The sequence below is a fragment of the Centroberyx affinis genome, unplaced genomic scaffold, assembly GCF_046629955.1.
Source record: "Centroberyx affinis isolate AG114_WGS23_722 - 3 ecotype Tasmania unplaced genomic scaffold, CSIRO-AGI_Caff_v1 ptg001293l_1, whole genome shotgun sequence".
In the NCBI taxonomy this organism is placed as follows: domain Eukaryota; kingdom Metazoa; phylum Chordata; class Actinopteri; order Beryciformes; family Berycidae; genus Centroberyx; species Centroberyx affinis.
In genome coordinates, this window is record NW_027279799.1 from 481,109 (window position 1) to 504,524 (window position 23,416).

The 23,416-nt window shown below is 43.8% G+C and overlaps 1 protein-coding gene and 1 non-coding gene across 3 annotated transcripts; one reads left to right on the plus strand and one right to left on the minus strand.

Annotated features, from left to right (window-relative positions):
- The first annotated feature begins 340 nt into the window (after positions 1-340).
- Positions 341-20,348, plus strand: limd1a (LIM domains containing 1a). Of its 2 annotated transcripts, XM_071525465.1 has the most exons (9): positions 341-1,006; positions 1,040-1,954; positions 7,693-7,794; positions 12,256-12,323; positions 12,968-13,030; positions 14,909-15,039; positions 16,123-16,174; positions 17,883-17,951; positions 18,769-20,348. In XM_071525465.1, the coding sequence occupies exons 1-9, from the start codon at positions 655-657 to the stop codon at positions 18,907-18,909; spliced, it is 1,893 nt and encodes a 630-aa protein (XP_071381566.1). In that variant the 5' UTR covers positions 341-654; the 3' UTR covers positions 18,910-20,348. The 2 variants fall into 2 exon arrangements, with proteins under 2 accessions (XP_071381566.1, XP_071381565.1); XM_071525464.1 differs by having other exon boundaries at positions 341-1,954.
- Positions 20,349-22,728: 2,380 nt separating this feature from the next.
- Positions 22,729-22,801, minus strand: trnar-acg (transfer RNA arginine (anticodon ACG)). The gene has a single exon. It is a non-coding gene; the product is annotated as a tRNA-Arg (tRNA).
- Between the last annotated feature and the right edge of the window lie 615 nt (positions 22,802-23,416).

Below are 23,416 nucleotides of genomic sequence, written 5' to 3' on the forward strand. Positions count from 1 at the left end.
ACAAGATTCAAATTTAACTTGTGGCTGATCTTGATTTGAGCTCTGCGCCTTTAAAAACAAACTGTTCCCTTCCAGTCCCAACTGTTACCGGCCACGTACGGCTCCGTCCTCCCAACGTTTTGTCCCACAGTCTACTCGTCAACGATACGTTTAATAACTGTCGCGCCGTGCATGACATACATCGTGATTTTCAACGACTTTAAACTACTTTTAACGATAAAATTTGCGAAGAAGAAAGTTTTGAATGGAGATTCCCCGCTCAGCGCCATAAGTGAGTTTGAGCGGGAGGAGGGGGCAGTTGGTGGGGTCGTCCGGTCTATCGGATCTGGGATCTGCCTTTATAACCAGACAGACGGCGGCTTGTCGAGGGCAGAGCTGGACGGGCTCACCGAGGACGAGGAGGTTCAAACTTTAAGTCTTCCTCCGGAATAATAAGGACGGGAAAGTTGTAAGTAACAGAGACGAGCTGCATTTCAACCCGGGTCTGGATCCATGTCAGAATATCTGCTGTCAGACTGCGAACTGCTGGACTTTCACTCTGGGAGAAACACACTTTTAGATATTGACTGTTGTGATTTTGACTGTAGTCCTTGAATACAGGGTACCTATAACTTTTTTCCCCCCTTTATTTAATTCACGCGAAATATCTTCACAATGGATAAATACGAGGATTTAGGTCTGGAGGCAAGTAAATTTATCGAGGATTTAAACATGTATGAAGCATCCAGAGATGGATTATTTCGAATGAGGAGGGATGCAGGGAATAATCCGGATTTTGAGGAGACCAGGAAAGTGTTTGCCTCTAAAATGACTAAAATCCACATGCAGAAGCAGCAAGAAGAGATGGCAAAAAACAACCTGGCCATGAAAATGAATGGGGGTCACAACAACACATACTACACCAAAGACAGGCCGCCCATCAATAGCTACAGACAGGCGGGCGAGGCGGCAGCAAAGCCCCCCATCCTCTCTGGCCCTGTCCCGGGCACCGTGGGTGGGAACCAGTGCGCACAGTATGACGGGCAGAAACACCACTCAGGCATTCAGTCTGAACCGCCAGCCGGCAGGACATACGGCTACGGAAACAATTACGATAATAAGGAGCGCTTTGAGCCACATTCATACCAACACCACACCCCTGCTCCCCCCAGCCCAGGAAACGCGTCTCACAGCGCGCCCACACATGCTGGTCACCCGGTCAGCCCCTCGGGTGTTTGGGCCCCCTCCAGGGAGAGCCAGCTTTCCCCGTCACTGCCTGGGATAGTGTCTGGCAGCATCACCTCTCAGCAGCAGCCTCAGCGCCAGTCTACATCTCCCTCCAACAGTCTTCCATCTCCGGGCTCTGGTGCTCAGCAGAGTCGGGCTGTCACCCCACCAGTGAGGCGGAGTCCCCCCTCCTCTGCTGGGCCGGCCAGAGGATGGGCTGGAGAGCCTTCTGGCTCAGTCAAACCAGACCTCATCCCTTCCCTGCCTCTGAGTGCCTTCACTGGTGGAGTTGACGTCCACCTGCAGCAGTCCTCCACCCAGCCTGCTCTCACAGCACCACCCGCAGCCCATTACTCACCACCTTCTACAACCTCCAGACCCTCCGCCAACCTGTCTGACCCCCGACAGAATGGCCTTGCTCCTGTGGCAGCCCCCTCACCTGTCCTACCTGCCCCTCCTTGTGAATCAGTTCAGCTCAAAGCCCAGGTCCCAGCCTCTGCCTCAACCCCTGGCAGTGTCTCCAAAAGCATCAGTGAGGGTCCAGGTCAGGTCCAGATGCCCACCTTAGGAACGGCAGCCTGTGCTGAACCTGAGGGCACCTGCTCCTCCAAGCCTGTCAAACTGCCCTGCCAGTCTCTCCATGTGCAGCCCGCTGAACAGGGGCCTTCTGCGGCTGAAATAAAATTAGAAGCCCTCACTAACCGTCTGGAAAAAGAGATGGATGCCCAGCCGAAGGCTGACTACTTTGGTAAGAATGTTTACACTACCAACATCAACCAGGAGTTTCTGTCAGTTAGGCCACTGCTGCATAACTCGGTTCAAAGAGTGAACAGCCCACCCACAGTCCAGAACATAAATCTGTTTGTTTTTTCATTTTATTTATATGCATGCTCTCTCACCATTTGTCATCCTTTTTTTCTCTTTCCCTCACACATATACACACACATTTCTTGCATGTCACAAGGTTCTAGCCGGATTAAGTGGCATAGTTGGGAGGTCGTCCCAGGTGTCATTGTGTGTGTGTTGATGTTCTTGATGGTCATTGCTGATATAATAGCTCAACTTTGCAGACAGACACTCTGTAGCCTGAGGCCTCTCTTTTCTCTTTCCTAATCCCTTTGTGGAATCTAGAGTGAATCATTTTCAATTTGTTTCATCTCGTTTTTGAATTCTTCTGTGTCTGCTGTCTTGGCAGCTACAACAAACTCTTTAACAGTACAAGTTGGGGCCAAGGCCAGCTAGGAGGCCGTTGTCATCTTACAGAGGTCTAATTGATTACTGTTGAGGTCGTATTGATAACTAAAGTCATTGGTAATAGCATATTGATTGTTTTTGTCAGATCTGTCTGGATGTGTCGGGTCTGTGAAAAACGTCCCTTTCATGTTCCTTCCCATGTCTGGTTGGTTTGACTGGCACTAGCATTCAATGTTTTCCAAATGACATCATCGCCACAGACCTGTGCTTGCACATTCCACATTACTCTTTATGTGAGCATGCCGTGCATGCTTGTGCATGTGTGTGCACACGTACACACACACACACATGCACACACACACACACACACACACACACACATACACACACAGATGCACAGGGAACATGATAATGAATGACAACACCTGTGACTCTTTAAATTCTGGCATCTGGAAACAAATCACAAAGAACCAGCAGCATGGCTGTGAGTTTATTTTAAGAATTCAGACTTTTGAAGGCACCACTTGTATTTATGTGGAGATTCACGTTTTCTTTCCTTTGCCAGATCTCGTCCTTGCACTAGATGAAATCACATTTCAATTAAATGTACAGTATTAGATGTAATTAAGCCTTTTATTTGCAATATATAGAAGTGAGAAGTGAAATCTTGTTGCTGAGAGTATGATCAATACAGAAGTTTACAGAGAGAGAGAGAGGTAGGTAGACCTGGAGAGGAATGTCCACCATCAGCAGAATCGCTTTTATAAATGGCCCAAACGCCCTGGTTTCTATTCCTCATATCAGTGCCTGTAGCAGTTTTGTTAGCTCTATCTGGAGTGTGGGACTGCTATCAGGAAATGAATGCAACAGTGAGAAAACAAAAATGCTTTGCTGTGAGATCAGCTGACAGGGTGTTGTCACACTTCTCAGTTTTCATCACTATTTGTCACTTTTTATCACTTTAATTGCCTGTGCTGTTGCCACTGAAAGTCATGTAGTGCACACTGTAGGTGTTTAATACTATGGGTGGCAAGGTTTTGTTGCCCTCTATTCAGAGGCGTAAGGTGTATCATAGATAGGTGATCGCAGTGTGTGAGAGAGAAGGTTGGGGCTCATGTGTTGGCCAGGCATTTGGAGCCAAGTACAGGCATCAAAACGGAAAACGGGACGTCCTGCCTCGGGAGAGAAAGATAGTAAGAGACAAGAGAGCGTGAGAGGGGTGATATCTTGTACCACCCCTTTCCTACACACACACACACAAACACACACACCCCACCCCCGCCTCCTCGTTAAAGGAATTTCCTGCTGGAATGTCACAGTTGTAATTCACAGCCTCCCGAAGCCCCCTGGAGTGCTTTCATTTGGTGTGTAAGGGAAGATGTTCTGGCGTATGTCACTGTCACGACAAGGCTCATAAACGCACACAGACAACATACGGATATGTGGGAGAGCACAATGTGCAATCAGCAAAAGTGTAGGTTTTAGCGTAATATATATAACACACACAGGCACACTCACACACGCATATTCCCACATAGCCCACACACTGTTCCTGTATGGAGTTTCCCACTAGACCATGGCTCATCTTCTGAGTCATGCTTTCATGCCAGAAAATAGCTTGCATGATGGACAGATGCAGTTTTTTACATACCAATGAAGAAGACTAGTTGTTTTCACAGTGTCCTTCTCTCTCCTGCCTGTTGCACTGATATTAACTTGTGCAGGCAGATGTTTTCAGCCGGACCTCTATTTTATTGTGAAGGTTAAAAAGACTAGCATATGCAGTTTGATCAGTATTTTGAGTACTTTTGGACAGTTTGTAGATTGTCACATTTGTAGATCCCATCTGGTGTCGACTATATAAAGCACACATTTTTTGCGTCTTACAGGACTGCATACAGTATATCGGGCCTTTAAAAGTCTCTGTCAATGCCATGTCAGTATTTACCCTATCCAGTGAGCTGTATCCATATGGAGGGCTGGGATCCATCAGATTCCCAAACGCTATGCGCGGTGCTGATTGGCAGAACTGCAGCTGGAGGTTCTGGGAAAATGAGTCCGGTGCCAAACGGCTGCACCAGGGGAACACTGAGGAATGTCTGGAGAAAGAAAGCGAGGAATTTAAGAAATGAGGTCTGGAGATATAAAGAGGAGGGGAGACCCAGACGAGTGGAGAGGTGCCTGTGGCGCGGCTCAATGGATGACTAGACAAACGGAGAGATTCAGGGAAAGTTTGTGCAGGCTCCTTTGTCCTCGGTCGCGAGAGTCTGAGTGGATGCGAGATTTATAGCCAAGTTCATCAAAGAGGGAAATAGTGGCGGGACGTCCCTGTGTGCTCCCCCTCTCCCCCTCTGCCTTTCACATACACACACACACAGTCAAGCATGAGTGTTTAGTGTTGTGTTAAGATGGAGGATTAATTTATCCCATCTGGCTGTTGACTGGAAAGCTTCATCTTAACCCTTCCCAGGGATTATTGGCTTCTGCTCTGGCAGGCTTTTGGGAGGCTGACTTTTATGTGTGTGTGTGTGTCTGTGTGTGCATGTGATGTGTTCATGGCCTGTGGTATTTGAGTGAATTCAACGTGCTATGTCATCACTGGGTGTGGTGTCTGCCCCGTGGGTATGAGTTAGAAAACGATGCCGCAGACACAGATGACATGGCTCCATTCATTACATTACAGCAAAAGTCATTGTACTGTGTGATGTACTATACATACTCTTGTTAGTTTTAAAATCAAACATTTTATCATGTGGTTGATTTGATAATGACGGAATTCAATCACATGTTTGGTTACAGAAGTTCTCTTTCATTGCTCAATCCTCAAAGCTATATTTACTAAGAAACTGAATACTTTGGACTCACTGGAGGAATGATAGCGCTCGGCCTGGTCTTAGCAACTATAGTGTGTGAAGAAGGGTTCGTTTTCAGTCAATGGTCCATTGGCCAGGGAGAGGAAAGCAGCCATGGACAGGGAGTTTTGACAGCTGGGAAAGGTGAGGGGGAGAGAGGAGGGGTGAAGTTTTGGCTCCATGTTTTGGTTCCCCTCCCCCGCCCAAAGCAAGCAGTCCCCTGAATAATCGCGGTGTTTTGGAATATGGGACTCTAGCCAAAGGCAGATTTGTGGAGGTCCAACCAGCAGGGAGGTTGTTACCAAAACGAAGACTGCTGGTCCCAAACAGGAAAAGAGAGGAGAAAATGGATTTATAGTGCATTTTTGCTCTCCCGGAATGTACAAATAAAAGCTAAATCAAAAATTGACAAGAAAAATGTCCTATGTCCAGTGTCAAATTTGAAATAAGTCATGAAAAAGTAAATCCATCCCTGAAGCCCATTGTGTTCCATGAGTGTGAGTGTGTGTATGCAGTTATCTTGCAAATCCAATTCCTGCTGTGTGTTTGTGCCCAGACGTGTGAAGTGTTCCCTGTAAATATTTAAGGACAGAGAATGTGATTCGAAGGGCCTCCACTCAGTAGTTTCAATAGTTTGTTTCTTGAAGGCTACAATTTGTATTTTCTTGAAAACAAAATTACTTACATAAGAACAAAATTCTTGGAATTTATAATAATATTATCCCATTTGACTCAAATTCTTCTTTCCAACCATTTGGTCCCACTAATCTAGACTAGGTGATGTGTCCCCTGTTGTTGCATTAGGAGAGGCTTAGTTGAATTAGGTATATATAGCACAGTTGTATATTGTATTACCGTCAGCCTATGAGGAGTCACATTTGGACAAGGTTATTATGTGTAACTGTGTGTTTGTGGAGGAGGCAGACGCGTGATGTGTGTTGGGTACAGTGGAAACAGAAGTTTCTTTGTCAGTGTCCAGGCTGGACCAGGGCCGGGCCGGGCTGGGATGGGCTGAGTTAGGAAAAGCCCCCCCCTCTTTCTGCTGAGCTCTTTCTCTGCCCCCGGGGATTTGTTTTGGGGTAACACACACACACACACACACACACACACACACGCAAATAACCTTATGCAGACACAAACTCACACACGCTGACACCTCAGAGAGAAGCCTGAGTTCTTGCCGTAATCTTCCACCACTGCCCCCCTCCTCCTCTGTCCCTGTCACTTTAACTTAATACGTCATGACTGGATGGTCATCATTGTATCTGATGGATTTAGTAGCTGCTCATCGAGGCCAGCAGTGATGGAGCTGCCACTTGTCACAGTCCATATGTCAGTTGTCATATCATGCCGTGTTATACATGGCGTGCCTCCACAGATGGCTCATGCACGGCGTGACAGTGCAGGCCCAGAGAGAGAGAGAATGACAGGGAAGGAGAGAGACGAGAGATAATATTTTCATGTCAGGTCTCGGGAAACAGTGTTGCATCCTAAGCAGCTCCAGGTCACTAAAGAATACACATATGACAAATATGTACAGAGGCAAAAACTAGTTCCATATTGATCAGATAGAAATCCCTAATTGTACATGAGCTGTCGAAAGTTAAGTGAGGGATGATGTAATGTTTCAGTCTTTGAAGCCTGACCGGCCTGAATCACCTGTCTGAAGGCATGAACTGGCATTCTTCATGCAGCACATGGCAGAGAGAGAGAATAGCTCTTGCTTTCATGTGTCTAGGCCTTTTATCTCTATTCCTTTTGTCTTTCTTTCATTTCGTCTTTGCACATCCTGTCCAAATCTGTTCTGGGTGGGATGGGTGGATGGATTGATGTTAAGTTGACTGGAGGGTCTGAGTGTCAGGCCACTCTATGTGTGCGTTTGTGTGAGTGTGTTAGTGTGTGTGTGTGTGTGTGTGTGTGCGCGCGTGCGTGGTGTGAATGTAGGAACACTTGGATTTTATCAAAGTATTCATATAACAGACTTCTCAGTCTCTGAGCCAAGTCAAACAAGCAAATAGGGATATATTTCCCCTTTCAGTGATACAGCACACTAACCAGCTTCCTGACTTTTATGAAGTGTTTTTTTCCTCTCTTTCCATTGTTTTTGTCTGGTTTAATCTGATCATAGCCGCCATGCCTCTTCACTCCCCTTTATCCTACCATAATAAACTAATGTCGTAACCTACTGTGTCTGGATGTCACTGACCTCTGTATTGAGTGTCATGATGAGTGTCATGATGTATCTCCGACTCACTGTTCCAATTCAGTAGTGATGGCCATGTAGTTTAGGACTACATCCATATGGCTGCACAGTCTACAGCATGTCTAATAATGTGGTGCAGTGTGTTGATCTGTATGAGGGAGTGAGTGATAGATTGGTGGATTGCGTGTGTGTCTTACTGTAGCTGACTTGGCTGTGATACGTTGTGTTGTGTTCCAGGGATCTGTGTGAAGTGTAACAAGGCGGTGTATGGAGCCAACCAGGCCTGCCAGGCTATGGGTAGCCTCTACCACGACAGCTGTTTCACCTGCAGCGCCTGCAGTAAGTAGACACACACACACAAACACTCACTCGCTCGCTAAGTGACTTTTGCCCCCATTCAATCTTCCCTCCTTGGTAAAGTCACCAGTAAAGCTCATGTCACCTCCTGACTAAAAGGCTGCCAAAGCCCCTCTTCTGTTGAATGGAAGTGGTACCTTGTTCGTCAGTCACTCGCTGCCCCGAGCACAAACACGCAATCATTTGTGGATTAGGGTCCTGTAGCAGCGGTGTTTGGTTTCTGGGTGTGTCAGTCACTCCTCCAGCCCACACAAAGAGCGAGGAATAGGCAAAAACACAGGGAACAAGGCCATTCGTCAAGTTCATTCATTCATCCAGTCGGTCGCTGAAATCATTTTAGTATGACTCAGTAAAAATCTCTGACTCACTCACAGTGTTTCAGTGGACCGCTTACTCATTGCTGCACTGGCCAGTTTTTTGGATTTATTTCTTTCGATACAGAGAGTTTCCTGGACTAATTAGGTACAGCCAGGCTTCAGTTGAGGTTCAACACCCTGGCTGTACTTGGCTCCTGATCATATGTAAGACTGACCTGTAGTTTCCTGGCTGACTAGCAGTGGACTTCCAAAGCCAAAGTTCTATCTGGCTGCCTGGTCTGGATGAACCCAGCCAATTAAAACCTTTCCTCCAATTACCAAGTGATGGGTATGTGGAATATGTGTGTCCCAGCGGTGACCCCTGCCCAGGCCCATTATTCTGCAGCACCTTTGACCTCAGTGGTCGCGCCCCCAGATCTACGATTAACATCACTGTGTTTTCCTTTATCTGCCCTCCTGTGTGTGTATGTGTGTGTGTGAGAGAGAGAGAGAGAGAGAGAGAGAGAGAGAGAGAGAGAGAGAGAGAGAGATGGGATGAAAAAGGGGAGCCTCATAGTGAGGGAAAATGAAGCCGATGTCTGAACTGGGGCGAAGAGAGGAGGATACACATACCTCTCATAGCTTCCTCCATGTGAGGGCATAAGGGTTGCGCTCGCTGTGCCTGGCCCCAGGGGGAAAGCATCCTAGCTGGGGAGGAATGCAGGCGTAGGGGCCCTCAGGAGGGTGGGCTCCAGGAGGACAGTGGGTGCTGTTATGTCAGCTGGGCCTGAAGAGACGGGAGCACAGTGCCGGACAGGGAGACCATTCAGTGGGAGCACACCACCCACCACACACAGCTAGATTGCATACGCACACTGGCACACGTGTACAGGCACATGCTTACGTATGCATGCATGTACCCACACATTACACCTACAGCAACAACACTGACACACACAGATGCACATACTCGACAGACACTCACACACACATACACAGTGCCTTCTTATTATGCCGCCCCTGTCATCTTCCTCCCAAATCTCTGTGTCATGACAACCTTCACGCTTGTTGAGTTGCATAACAAGTCTTTATGACCGTGAACTTCCTCCGAGAATCCCCCCACCCCACCCGCCCCGGGAGAACATTCCTGGTGGCTAAGAGAGCTCAGGCTGCGTGTCTGGGATTCAGCACTTCGCTGCGGGGGGCTTCGCTCCAGGCTAATCATTGACTGTTTTCAAACAGTCGCAGGTACAGCCTTCCTCAGTGCCACAGAGAAGACTGAGAGCAGCCCTAAGCCGTCGTTGGGCCCGTGGAGATCTAGTGGAGATTATGACCTGTTTGTAATCAGGGAACTGGCTTAAACAGTAGCCAACCCAAATAATCTATGGAGCAGGAAAGAGGGCCGTAGAAGGAAAAAGAAAGCAAGAGGGTGAGAGAAGAAAGCAAAGTCCCAGTTGGACTGCCGGCCCCAGAGGAGTTACACTGGGAGAGAGGGCTTGAGGGGATGTAGATCTTTAACTTTGAACACTAGACGCCTGAGAAAACCTGTTAGGAGGGATATTGCCTGTCCTTATTTGAGATCCTGTTTATATGTAGAAAGAAACACAAATGGAAATTATTTTGGAACCGTGTGAACCACCCTGAATACTAAAGTGAGGTTGTTGTGTTTGCCATCTTATAATACAAAGATGAGCATGCTTCTCACTTTCTTTGAGCTCAGTAGAGCTGAATATGGCTTGGTTTAATTCATGTGATAGCTCAGAAGCAGTGGTCAGCAGCAGTGTGAGGTGTGACTGGAGTTTGTTGTGAGAACAGAGATCTGATTATGGTGGAGCTGTAAGAGCACAGAGACCCCTTCTCCCCTTTGAATCACACTCCTGCCTTAATAACATCAGGCCCTCATCCCAGGCAGTCAGCGGGAGAAAACAAACAAGGATCTGATTGGTCCTGAATCCAGCTGCTGGATAGTTTGTGAGGGTCTTGAGCAAAACATCCCAGGTGCTGTTCACTCTGAAAATCTGAGCAATGCAGTCACACTACTAAAGAGAATGACTGTAAGTGCAGCAAGGTTTTGACAATTAAGCATATGTGTTCAAAGTAGGACAGGGAAAATGACTTGAGATGAGACTGAAGCTTGAAGTAAGCAGTCTACAGTTGCCCTATGTGAAATTGAATTTGAGATTTCCAAATTGCTGTATCAGAGATTTGGATCTTATGCTGAGATGTCTCACATGAGTAATTTACTTACAGGACAGGAGGGGGTTATGGCTTGATTAGGAAATCATGGCAGGGTAATTTTCTGCCTGGGTTTACATAAGGGAATTCATAGGATGTTTTGATTAGAAAATGGCCTCGTGCTTTGTTCTATCCCTCAGGTATTTAACATTTTTATGAAAGAGAATTAGCCACAGTTCGTTCTAGTGCTTTTCAAATAGTCAGTCCCAACTTCTGACTTTAATTAAGCTCTTATCTTTCCACAAAGCTCACAGCCTTCCCTTTCTGACTCATTGGAAAAAAGACAGGAATGTGAAGAAGAGGAATGGCCCATATCTCACTCTCATCCCCCTCATCCTTCCCTCTTTCCTTGGGGACACAGTCCCAAAACTGTCTGTCAGTAATTACCCAAGGCCAGTTCCACACCTTGGCTTGATCAAAATGTCTTTTCTCCTCTGAAGGTAGTTATTGTGCGAGCTTTGGCCAAACCTTGATACTGCGTGACCACATTATTCTATCAAAGAAAGATAATGTAATTGTCAAGCAGTGGTTCAAAGAATCTCATGTGACATTGATTTGAAAGATGAGTCATGAGTTTAGCTGGTGTTTATAAAGTTTTTCTTTCAAGTCTTCCTTTGTTCTTGCCTGTATTGTCTGTATAATTAAAACTCAAGAACAATGCAGTGCATAATTCAACTTTCTTTGACTCTTGAAGGCGATAAACCCTAGATTTTTTCAAATGATTAATGGTCTTATTACTCCCGATTTAGAGACAGAAGTAGTGTTTTTAGGAGAGAAAAGGGTTAACCCTCCGCCCTCAGGAGGGAAAAGATAGGTCAAGCTCTTTGGCTGAACTCTGCTACTTCCTCATTAGACTAAAATAGCCACTTGCTTCATTTTGCAGGTTGATGACACATCTATGCACTTTGGAGCCCATAGCTCATGAACTATTGATCATAGCGGTGATTGACTAATGTTACACAGGATATTTGCGAGTTTATTCTCTGATTAGCCTAAGCCGCTGTGCGTGTTTGTGTGTGGGAGCCGAGGAGATGAAGAAGGCTCCTATTCACCGGGGTTAACCCCCTCCTCTGCCCTCCTGTCCCCTCCCTCACCTCCCCACTCAGAAAATGTGTGGAATGTTCCCTCTTCCTGTGGGACCTGGGCAGGAATAGCCATGCGAACTGAGGTGTGCGTTTGTGTGTGTGTGTGTGTGTGTGTGCTGCTATGAGGGAGAGGAGAGGTAGGAAGTCAGACCCAGACCATAGAGCTATTATAGCATACAGACAGACAGGAAGTGCACCCAGCATGTGGAATGACACTGGAAAGGAACAAAGAAGAAGAACGGCGGGGCCTCGTGGGTTTTGGACTGTCTCTGCCAGGAGAGCCAATAGAGCCGAGTGTTTAATCAGTTACACCTGTCTGGTAATTGGATTAAATCACACCATTTTCCCCTCATGTGGTCGTGGTTGTGGCGGCAGTCAGATCCAGATGTGTTCCCAGTCCTGCCGCAGCCTGCTCTGTCTCTCAGCAATATTACATTAAGACACCGGCCCGCCATTGAGCCGTTTATTTGATGTATCTGCCTGGGATTCAGCGGGACATAATGAATTCTGCAAGAGGGTCCATTACCTTTGAATGGCTGTAATTAATCACTGCAGTCTCAGTGTGTTATTGGTGTAACTTATTTTCTGAGACTGGGCGTATGCATGCGCAAGATTTTCCACAAGGCTCTCGCAAACATCTCGACATTCTGTCCTAGACTTACCTTTTGCAGTCTGCTTAAATCCACTTATCATAATTCAATAATGAAAAAATTGTTGGGGTTTTTTGTCTTCTAAGAAGGTAGTTTTGAAAGAAGTGGGTGCTGGGTCTGCTGTGTATTGCTTGAGTGAACTGTATACATTTTCTTTCTTTGTTTGTGTTTCCACAGGTCGAAGGCTGAGGGGGAAAGCATTCTACTACGTTGGAGGGAAGGTGTTCTGCGAAGAGGACTTTCTGGTAAGTGGGCAACACACTGTTAATAAATATCTTTGCTTAGGTATGTGGTATTATAATAGTTGTTATGACATCAAAAATGTATTTGTATATTCATACACTAATAAAGCTGAAGGTGATGGTGCATGGACCTTGTATCCTACTTGAAAGAGAGATGCCTCAAATAGTATTTATATTTCTTAGCATGTGCTTTAACCTGCTTGGAGTACCAGGGGTTTACCAAGCAATTCAAATATCAGGTAGATGGCAATCACAAAAAATACACTAAACTGACTTTCAAATACTTTTCCATGATTATCTAACAGCAAATTGCTATTTTGACCCAGGTCCAATACAAACTCCAGAGAGGCCGTTCTGAGGCAGATGAGCAAGAGAAAGAGGAACTCAGACAAATCTTTCGGGGACTGAAATTTTAGTATGATACCTAAACCACATATTTTGGATTATGCCTGAGTGGCATCTTAGAGCTCCTGAGTGATCAATCTGGTTTTGTCAATAAACAATCTGAATCTTCTTGCTACGAAAATTATGTTTATTTGGGACTTTATTTGGGGCAAAGGACTAAGAAGGACTTGAGTCATCCATTGAAGATACTCATCTTTGGTTTAGCAATGACATCAGTGTTGTCTCTTCTCGGTCTGTTTCAGTACTCTGGTTTCCAGCAGTCTGCTGACAAGTGCAACGCATGCGGACATCTGATCATGGATATGGTGAGTGTCCCGTATTTGTGTGTGTGTGTGTGTGTGTGTGTGTGTGTCAGAGCCACATGCACTCAGCAGAAACATGGAGCTGCTTCACCCACAATGAGCTTCCTGCGGCCACATCTGGATAAAGGCTCAGGAGGAAGTGGTGGCTCCACGTGTGTGTCGCTTACTATTTCTCTCCCCTCTCTGTCTCCACTCTCTCTATTTGTCTTTCTATCTCTATCTCTCTCTCTCTCTCTCACACACACACACACACAGACACACACACACAGGCTCATGGGTAAAAACAAAACAGATATACACACAGGATGTCATCACAAAGTAGTCTGTGGAAGTGTAGCAGCATATGAGGGATTTCCCTCGACATGTGTGAACACATGTTCTCCATACAGGCCTAGCAGACAGATGAAGGAAATGTCTCTGTTTTTATTACACTGCCTCCTCCTCACACAGCCACATTAATGATCTTATATGTTGCAACAGGCAAATCTGGAAGACATAAGGACTGTGATTTAGGGTTGGGCGATGTCTACCAAATTGGCATATGACGATGTCCACAGTGAAACATTGCGATGGACGATGACATCGTTATAGGGGGGGGGATTTTATAGACGAACAAGAAAAGATCTTCCATATATCCGTAATGAAACAGATATATACTTTCTTTTATACTTTGTAGCCTATGTGGGATATTAATTACTATTTCCTCCCTATAGCCTATGCTTAAGCAACCTCATTAAGCAGATCATCTGATTATAAAAAAATATTTTAAATACTAGTCATAGTGTTGTAACTGCATAACTGCAGCACTTCGCTTCATGTTTGGTAGGTGCAGTCCGACTCCTACCTTTTTGAAATTTTGGTTCCTAGGAGAGAACGGGAGAGTAGTCTGTTGTGTCTGTCCGTCTCTGTTCATTTCAATTCATTTTCAATGAGAGCTGTCCGTTGTCCGGGCAACGCCGGGCAGCGCAACCCAGTTGAACTTTTTCTTGACAGATTTGCTGCAAATCAGAGGCGTTTTTTTTAAAATAGCGTTTACGTTCCAAAACAACACAACGGACAGAAATCTATCCGTTAGTATTTCTGTCCGTTTTTTGACGGATCAGTCTGGCCGGAGTTCGCTCTGTACGTAAGTTTTAATCCTCAGTTTTGAGATAGGCTACAAATAAAGACTCACCCCCTGATTTACTAAGGCAGGCGCAAACCAGGTAGATTTAAAAATAAATTTTATGTCCGGCCTAAATTAAAACATGCTTTCACTGGGCGGCAAATAGTGTGATTAAATAAGCTGTTTTTCCTTTAGTAAATCAGGTGCAAGGAGCTATTATAATAATTAGAATAAACCCATCCTTCATTTTTGCGCTCTCTGTCTGGGGGCTTTAAATCACGATGTTGCGATGTAGAGGCTCAGTGGTCGATGACTGTCGTCCATCGGACCAACCCTACTGTGAATGTTCTTGCAAAAAAATGTAAATAGGTGCAACGCATACTATTTGCACATTAATGTTATTCATATTTCATTTTCATATTCATTTTGCACCTGAATAGGTACAATGCTTATTTACACATCTTTGTATATTGGTCATCTCATATCAAGATAGTTGTGTATTTCAATACATTTGGTAGGTATGAATACTTGTTATAAAATCCATATATATTTCCTCATTGCTCTCTATGGGCTTATTCTTAGTGATGTCCTATTCTCTGCTGCTGCCACAGCCTAGTTTCCCCATGGGGATCATTAAAGTTTCATCTAATCTAAAAGCAAAGTTTTTTTTTAGAACAATGGCTCTCTGTTCATAATACTGGTTACAAATAGAGAGGAAAATATCTGAAATAGAATACTGACGCCCTGATATTCTGCACTCGTCTCTCATTTCATAGATCCTGCAGGCCCTCGGGAAGTCGTACCACCCCGGCTGTTTCCGCTGTGTCATCTGTAATGAGAGCCTTGATGGAGTGCCCTTCACTGTGGACACTGAGAATAAGATCTACTGCGTCAAAGACTATCACAGGTGAGCTCCTGCTCTCTTGTTCTGGCATTTATAGTCCGAGGGAACATGAGCGCATGACCTTAAACTATCTTTATTAAAAAGTGAATTATTTTAGTATGATTCTGGAAGGTTTCATATCCACGTTTAAGATGAAATCACAACACAGACCTTTCAGCTTCCTCTGCCACTGCAGGATCAGGTTGAGAAGGTCTGCGCGGCTTAACTGGGTCTCTCTCTGCCACGTGCGGCAGACACTTGAGAAGCATAGTCGAGGACGGGAGGAGGGAGGGAGGGTAGGGAGGAAAGATCACTGTCCAGTAAAGGGTGAGAGGAGTGGCATGTGGCCATGGCTCTTCTCAGCCAAACTCAACAGGAACATATTCGGCAAGGTCCGGAAGAAACCAGAGCTTGTGACTTCTCAGTTAACAATCAAGGTTTTGTGTGTGAGAAGTAAATGGATGTTCTGCACGTAAGCATCCGTAGCAACTGGAGTAAAAGGTGAATTATCATAAATAGCAACTTTAGTGGCTCAACAGCAGCTCTGTTCAGTTACAGCCACTCGTCTCCCTGCTTGGAGAGAATATATTGCTCAACCAAGTACATGGCCGATGACTGACGACTCCCACATATACTTTATGCTGACTGAATTAGAGAAACTTATGTGTGTTTTCTTTAAGTGTTTGTCTTTTAGCCACAGTTATGCCCGTCTACACTGAGAGGCCCTTTGTTATTCCCTCAGACATCCAGGTGCCAGCCATCTGCAGATGTGTGTGTGTGTGTGTGTGTGTGGAAATAATGAATTCACTTTGCTTTTTGTTTTTCTAGTCTTTTTTGGGATTGGGGGAATCACGTGTGTGAGGGAGAGCCAGCACATCTGCAAACCTGGCATCTCCTTAGTCAAATCAGAGTCTTAGATTTAGTGAGGGTTGAGAGAGAAAGAGAGAGAGACTCGGCTTGTTTAAGAGCTGAGTGGGAGAGGAACTCCACGTATGAACAGCAAGCTTTATATTCCTTTGTTCAAAGGAGTTCAATTCAAATCACTTTATTTCAGTTCAGTTCACACCAATCTTTGAATTTGTTTATTTTCTTTCCTCACTCTCCCAGGGTCCTGGCCCCTAAATGTGCAGCCTGTAATCAGCCCATCCTGCCCTCAGAGGTAAGCCCACATCAGCCTGTATTATGTATTTTGCATGATTATGCTCCTAGCTGTCCAGGTTATAGTGTCGGGTTACAGCAGCAGTGTGTGATATCGAAAGTCCTGCTGACAATCTCTGCCTCAGTGCATTTGCAGCCAGTCCTGTTATCTCACCCACAAATGCCCTACTTCTGTCTCAGTTTACAAGCGACTCTGATAACTAAATAATTATAAAATAACCTAATAACAAAATAATAATAATAATAAACTTAATTTATATAGCACTCTTCGTACATAAAATGCAGCTCAACGTGCTTTACAATAAGAGGAAAAGACAAACTAAGGTAAAATACAGAGAGAGAAAAACAGATCAATTTAAAACATTAGACAGTTTAGAAATCACATAAGAGTTAAAACACAGTAAGACAGAAACAGAAAATTAGCAATTACAAAATAAAAAACAGTAAAAAAAAAAACAGAAAAAAAAACAGTAATAGTATTTAGCAATACTAAACAAATATGTTTTTAGATACTTTTTAAAAGTGCTGACTGGGTTGTATGTTTGGGAGAAAAATAACAGGTTTCTTAATGAACGTTTGTCTTGGTAAATATCCTATGTAATATCTGATTGAATTGTAAACAGAGGCACGTACCAATATGATCATGAACTGTTTGGCCCCCTGACCCGATTCTCTCAGGGGTAAAGATTGATGAATCAGCCCTCTGGTGAACTATGAGTAGAAAGCCAGATGTGGAGAAAGAGTTGGTCAGCGGTGGCACGAATCAGCTGCCCCTCTTAGTGTTTCAAGGTCAAGCCCTGCAGGAAGAAGTGAGGGTGATATCAGGTAACCCTTGAAGAAAATGTTTAGGTGTAGAAGGACTTGAAAGAGATGCACGGCATGGATCATATAGTCAGTTTTATGTCTTAAAAACTACAAGTCTGTTTAGTCTTTCACCTTAACCTGTCGAGATTCAACCACCAGCAGCTCGGCAGATATGAAATCCATATCTGCTCCTATTTACTCAATATGTGCCAAAACACTAAACTTAGCTGTGCAAATAGCAGATAGTTTGATATTGCCAAAATTCCCGGGTAGAGTGGCCCCTTAAAGTTCAAGTATAGGTCAAGACAATAGCTCTGGGCTGTTGTTTTAGGTGGCGTCAAGGAAGAGTAGGTGGATAATAGGTAGAAGCATGGCTCACACACACAGGCACAACATGCTGACAAACACAACCCTCCTTCTTAAAAGAAATGTCCCAAATTAGAGTTGGCTTTGCTGGAATGCCCCCTGCCCTCCCCTTTCAGTAAGCAGTGAGGCTGGTATTCAGAGAAGGGGTAGTGTACTATATGCATGTGTTTGATGGTGGTGGTGGTGGTGGTGGTGGGTCGGGTTGTACGTTTGTCTTGTGCCTGCATTTAAGTTGTTTTGAGGAAGTCCAGTGGAAGTCCCTCACAGGCTGGTATTGTAACCGTGAATTTGTAAAAGAAAATATAAGCACCTCGTCTCTTTCTATAGGATTACATAATAATAAAATCAATCCATTGGGCTATTTTTCTGTTTGTTTTAATTTGTGTAAATGTTTACCATCAGCGTGGATCAGCTTGTTTTCCAATGGATCAAATTAGAAAATATGGTAACATTTTATTTTGAGTTAAACAGAGGATGACACTGGAGAGTTTTCCGAGGTTTGACTTCAGTTGTGTTTGTCTGCCTGCGTTTCTTTCCAGGGGTCGGATGAAACCATTCGAGTTGTATCCATGGACAAAGACTATCATGTGGAATGCTATCACTGTGAGGTGAGTAAAAAACAAGTCGCATTTCTCTCTTGCAAGACTGAAAATCAAACATGGCATTTTATTCATTTGAAAACATCCGTGCTCATTGGTCCTAAACGAGGCCCCTGCTGAATGGCTCATTTAGAGAAAACATAACAAGGAGATCCCAAATCTTAATTACAGTCCTGGTGGTAATTATGTACTGCTGAGGAGAGCAGGTACGCGACACCTCATCATCACTATCTCGTCATTCTACTCAAGCGCCTCTACTTTCTCGCCGGGGGCTGATTGACAGCTGGAATTCTTCCGGCTCATGAAAACAATAAAAGCAGTCAGTCGTGAGGAGAGGAGCTTCTTTTAGAGCGGCTCCCCAAGTTGCATTTAACAATTCAGAACAGCTGAGACATGAAGTGTCTTATCTTTCAAACTAGTAGCCAATCAGTTCAAGGTGATTTTAAATGAGGAATATCTTGTTCGTTTTTGTCTTTGAAAACAGGTTTCCCTCTCAAAATCGTGAGCTATAAGCAGATAAAGAAAAGCTTTATTGTATGAATCAGGGCAGGTTTTAGCAAATCTCAGTATGTATATAATGAACAGCTTTTTTCACTACTTTTTTTTGTAAAAGTAGAAATGGACCTATACTGTATAAATGCTGGATATGTAGCCTGCAGAGGTTCTTATTGTTGTCTATCTGTTCAGTGAGGGGAAATAAGGTTAACACAGAACATAAATCAGACTATTCACATTCATTCTCTATTCTCATATTTAAAATCAAGTAACCTTTCAGTGGATGAGTCCCTCTTATCCTCTGCGTTCCTCTTCTGTGTCTGTTGTGCAGGACTGTAAGATGGAGCTGAACGATGAGGAGGGTCACCGCTGCTACCCGCTGAACGGCCACCTTCTCTGCCACTCCTGCCACCTGAAACACATCGAGCCCGGCTGCTCCTCACCCGTCGCCGCCGCCTCCTACCAGCACTAGTGCCAGGCAGAGGGAGCCACCTTGTGGAAATCTGAAGGAACTGCCCGAGAATGACTGGAGAGCAAGAGCGGACATGCACAATTCTTGTTGTAGAGAAATTGATTACTGTGTGGTATGATCTATACTCTGACAGGAATGTTAATGGAGTCTCTGTTATGCAAGGTATCATAATATCTAAACAAGGTGTTGACCCAGATATTAAATAATACACCAAAGCCCCAGTTTGAACGCAGTGAAGCAGTGCGTTATACCCACTGATTACTGACTTTGTAGAAATGTCACCATATGATTTTTTTTGTGTAAATATCAATTGCATTGGCTGTGTAAATATCTTATTCTAAACTCATTTTAGACGCTGTGTGCCTTCAACTTCAGTTTCACAGTTTTGCTGTTTTACTTTACGAATGCTGATGTGTGAGCTCATATAGTGAAGCACAATTGTGAGCACAATTTAAAATAAGTCTATACATAGTCTGTCCAGAGGCTTCAACAAGGATGTTGTTCCTAACATGATGAACACAAATGATGTGAATTCCATTGTGGGATATAACATAAATCACAGGTACCTTATGTATCAATATGAAAGAGATGCTAGCTTGCTGGCTGAGTAACTAAGCTGTTTGAAACCATTTTTTTCTTTACAGTGTAAGACATATTGAATCAATAATCTATTTTCCCTGACCTGCACACAGAGCCAACATTGTTATCCATTTCTCGTATGCAATAATGCAATAAATTATTTCAAATAAGAACTTCTGAATACAACCATACAGGTATACTTGGCACAGGCATTCATTTCAAACCCTAAAAATCCAAAACTGAAACCACTGAGAAAACTGAACATTTCAGCAGAATATTTCACTCTATCATGGCATAATGGCATGGAGACTGAACTTGGACAGTTTGTTATCCTCCATTGGCTTTGCCCTTATGTACTTAGGGCATGTAGTTCCACACTCATGCATACGAAACAGCATTTTGATTCTATTATGTCTGATATAAGATAGCTAAATTCATTATGTAGTTAAAGAACTACCATCCTTTATCACACAAAGTGTGTTGTTTTCAGCACTTATAGATGTATGAGTTTAGGCAACTGTAAAGAAGTTTCCCAAACGTATGACAGTATACCTCTATAGGCCTGCAGATCTGTATTTTGTTAAATTTTTGAAATGAAACATTTTCAAACATTGTATATTTTAAAAAAAGCATTATAGGCCTACACTCACTTACTTCTGGGTAATTTTGATTTTTGTGAATAACCCCTTGAATATTAATTTGGTTTGCGGTGAAAAGTGTTATAAGCTTACTAAAAGATTTGAAGTAAGATGTTTTTCATTAGTGGGCCACAGAAAGTTGCAGCATTAGCCAGCTGTAGATTCAGATAAACAGAAAATATATACATATGTGCTGTATGAATGTTTAAAAAAATAAATGCATTGCAATAGGCCAAAATTTCAATTTTAATTTGGTTCTTTTTAAGTCATAGCCTATTAATTCATTGCTATTGAATATATTCAACATCATGCATATAGTAAAAAAATTGTTGTCTCAGTGTTACATCAACAGGTAGGTATGTCTGGTTGCACTGCTCTGATTATTGTGATCCATAAGGTAGTGCTCTCCAGCTATCAAAGCCATCTCCACTCACTGTGGGCTACATACTGTACATGCCAGTATCATCCTGCTGGGGGCGCTGCTGCACTGCCAGCAATCACCACTCAACGATGTAGATTGTCCATCTTCCTAAGAAGTACCCCATCAGACGGTATATTATGGATAAAGGCTTACAGCCAACATTAGAGTGAAACGTACGGAGCCCCTAAAGTCCCGAAAAGTGATTTTTTTTTTTTTTTTATCTTGTGCGCACAAGTTAATTATCTTGTGGGAACAGGTTATTATCTTGTGCGCACACGATAATAACTTGCGCACAAGATTAAAAAATATCACTTTTCGGGACTTCAGGAGCTCCGTAGTAACGTGAAAAGCTGCCTGCATCACTATGAAACGTAAAAAGCAGCTTACAACACACGGTGCCGCGACTTAGTTCACAACAGGTGGCTATGGAAGGCCGGCCCGACGCATAAGTGAACTAAGCGCCTGCTTAGGGCCCCCAAGAGCGCTTTGTGATATATTATATTATGTCAATGGTAATCATACAAAAACGCAGACTACGCTCACTACGCAAGTTGCGTAGGGCCCCGTCTCCCCCTCGTGTCAACGCGTGTGTCAGTGTTTACAACTTCGATGAGAGGATGAAGCGAAACTATCCTTCTGGTCACGAAAAGAGGAAAAAAACACACCATAAGAGTGGATTGCGGGAACAGCAATCAGGTAAACTTGTGTTCTCTCCTCTTCAAATTTGATGTCGGCAAATAACTAACGTTAAGTTGATGTGCTAGCTGGGCAGTGCATCTCTCTCTAATCTGTCTGTCTTGCTAACCTAGCTGGGCAGTGCATCTCTTGGTCTGTCTGTGTCTTGCTTGCTTGCCAGCCACGTCCAGGGCTGTTCTGTGACTTTGTGCCTGACAAAAGTGAGAGTCAAATACAACTATTCAATACGTTTGATAAACGCCAACGGGCAACGGTGTTTGTAGACTGCAGCTCGGAAAAGATAACCACGTCGCGCGGGACTGGACTAATTACCAGGCAGCAGAGCCAAAGCTCAGTGTTATATTTTATTATTTTCTACATTTTATATTTTCTACAATTTCTTATTTAGGCTATGTTAATGTTAATACTCACTTTTCTTAAGATTCTATAGAAAATATTCTATTCAATAAATATTGTTTGTTTATACCTCATTCTGTTCTGTATAGGTCTACTTATTCTTAGACCGACAGATGGAGCAAACTGTTTTAAAGGAGGGAGGATTGTAGTGGGAGCACTGGGGTGTCAGCTGTGTGGCAATGGCAAATGGTTTACCTGGCTCACGGGTCAGGTAGGAGGGCCCTTTAGCAGAATTTTGCTTAGGGCCCCAGGGAGGTCAGGACCGGCTCTGAAGGTGGCATAACCTATAATAACCTTATTGTTAGGTAATGTTAACCAGATCGCTCACATGTATTCAATCCAGATGAGATGTAAATAAATCTTTACATCGACACTTTGGGCTAGTTTAATTCACAGAAAATAACCGAGTTATCTTTGATTTATGTTACGTTACACTGACCCATCTTAATCATCCTAAACAAATAGCGATCCTTCTAAATCAACGCAATTAGGCTACTTGAATGTCAAAAAACAGCGTCCATAAAAATCTCGTTTTCAGAAAAACGGGAAATACGTTTAATTCTTCATATAATTTACTAAATTTGGCTTAACGAAGACAAACTTAACTACCGTTTACCTTGAAATGAAACGGAAAAGCGCAAAGTCTTTACCCAGCAACGCTAGCAACAAGAAGGCTACGTCGTATTCTGATTGAAGCCATAGCTCGGAGATTTCGATTGGTCAATTCTTGGTAGAATCTTGGTAGAGGCGCGGCCAGAGATTGGTCCTCCGTTGCAATTCTTGGTAGCGGACCGAGACGTGATTGGATGACACTACCAAGATTTAAATTACCTCGGCGGACAGGTGGTAATCTGTGTGCTCCTGATATTCCGCCTGCTTTTTCTGGCCCGTTTAATACATCCATGGTCCGATGCGATGAACTTTTATTCACAAATTGTACAAGTTTTAATCCTATGTATGGGATGAAGCGCAGGTTGTTTGCATAATTTATGTTTCTTTGTGGTGTCCGGATTGAATGAAGTCCTCTACATAAAATAAAATATAATGTAAGTACACATGGGGGGAAAAGAAGAATCGAAGAAAAAGAATCGAGCCAGCCAGGAGTCGAACCTAGAATCTTCTGATCCGTAGTCAGACGCGTTATCCATTGCGCCACTGGCCCGTACGGGAACTACAGGCTCACCAGTATAATATATTTCTGTATGCTGATATATATGTTCTATGGTGTTGTGATTTGATGTGTGATGTGAAGACAGAGGAGGCGGAGAAGAGAAAAGTGGTAAATAAGAGGTAGGAGATGGTAAAAAAAAAAAAAAATTAAATAAAATAAATGGTTATGACCGTTATGTTTAGACCCAGACCTAACGTTACGTTTCATAGTTGCCTGACCAAGATCCCGAGCAGCACTTCATCTCTGAACACAGCATATAGTCACACCTCTGTTTCCTGCCAGGCTGCCACGGGATGCTTGATTGATTGATTTTTGATTGATTTATTGGGTATAAAAAAAAACTGACGCACAGGACTAGCACACACAGACAACCACACTCACGCTCACATTCACCCCTATGGGCAGTTCAGAGTCTTAAATCCACCTGGCCTGCGTGTCTTTGGACTGTGCGAGGAAACCCACGGAAACCCACTGAAACCCGGGCAGAACATGCAAACTCCACTCAGAAAGGACCAGAACCGGGATTTGAACCCACGACCTTCCGCCCTTGCTCTAAAAATATTTTCCTTACTGCTCGCAGTGCCTCTTTCGGCCAGCAGATGTCGC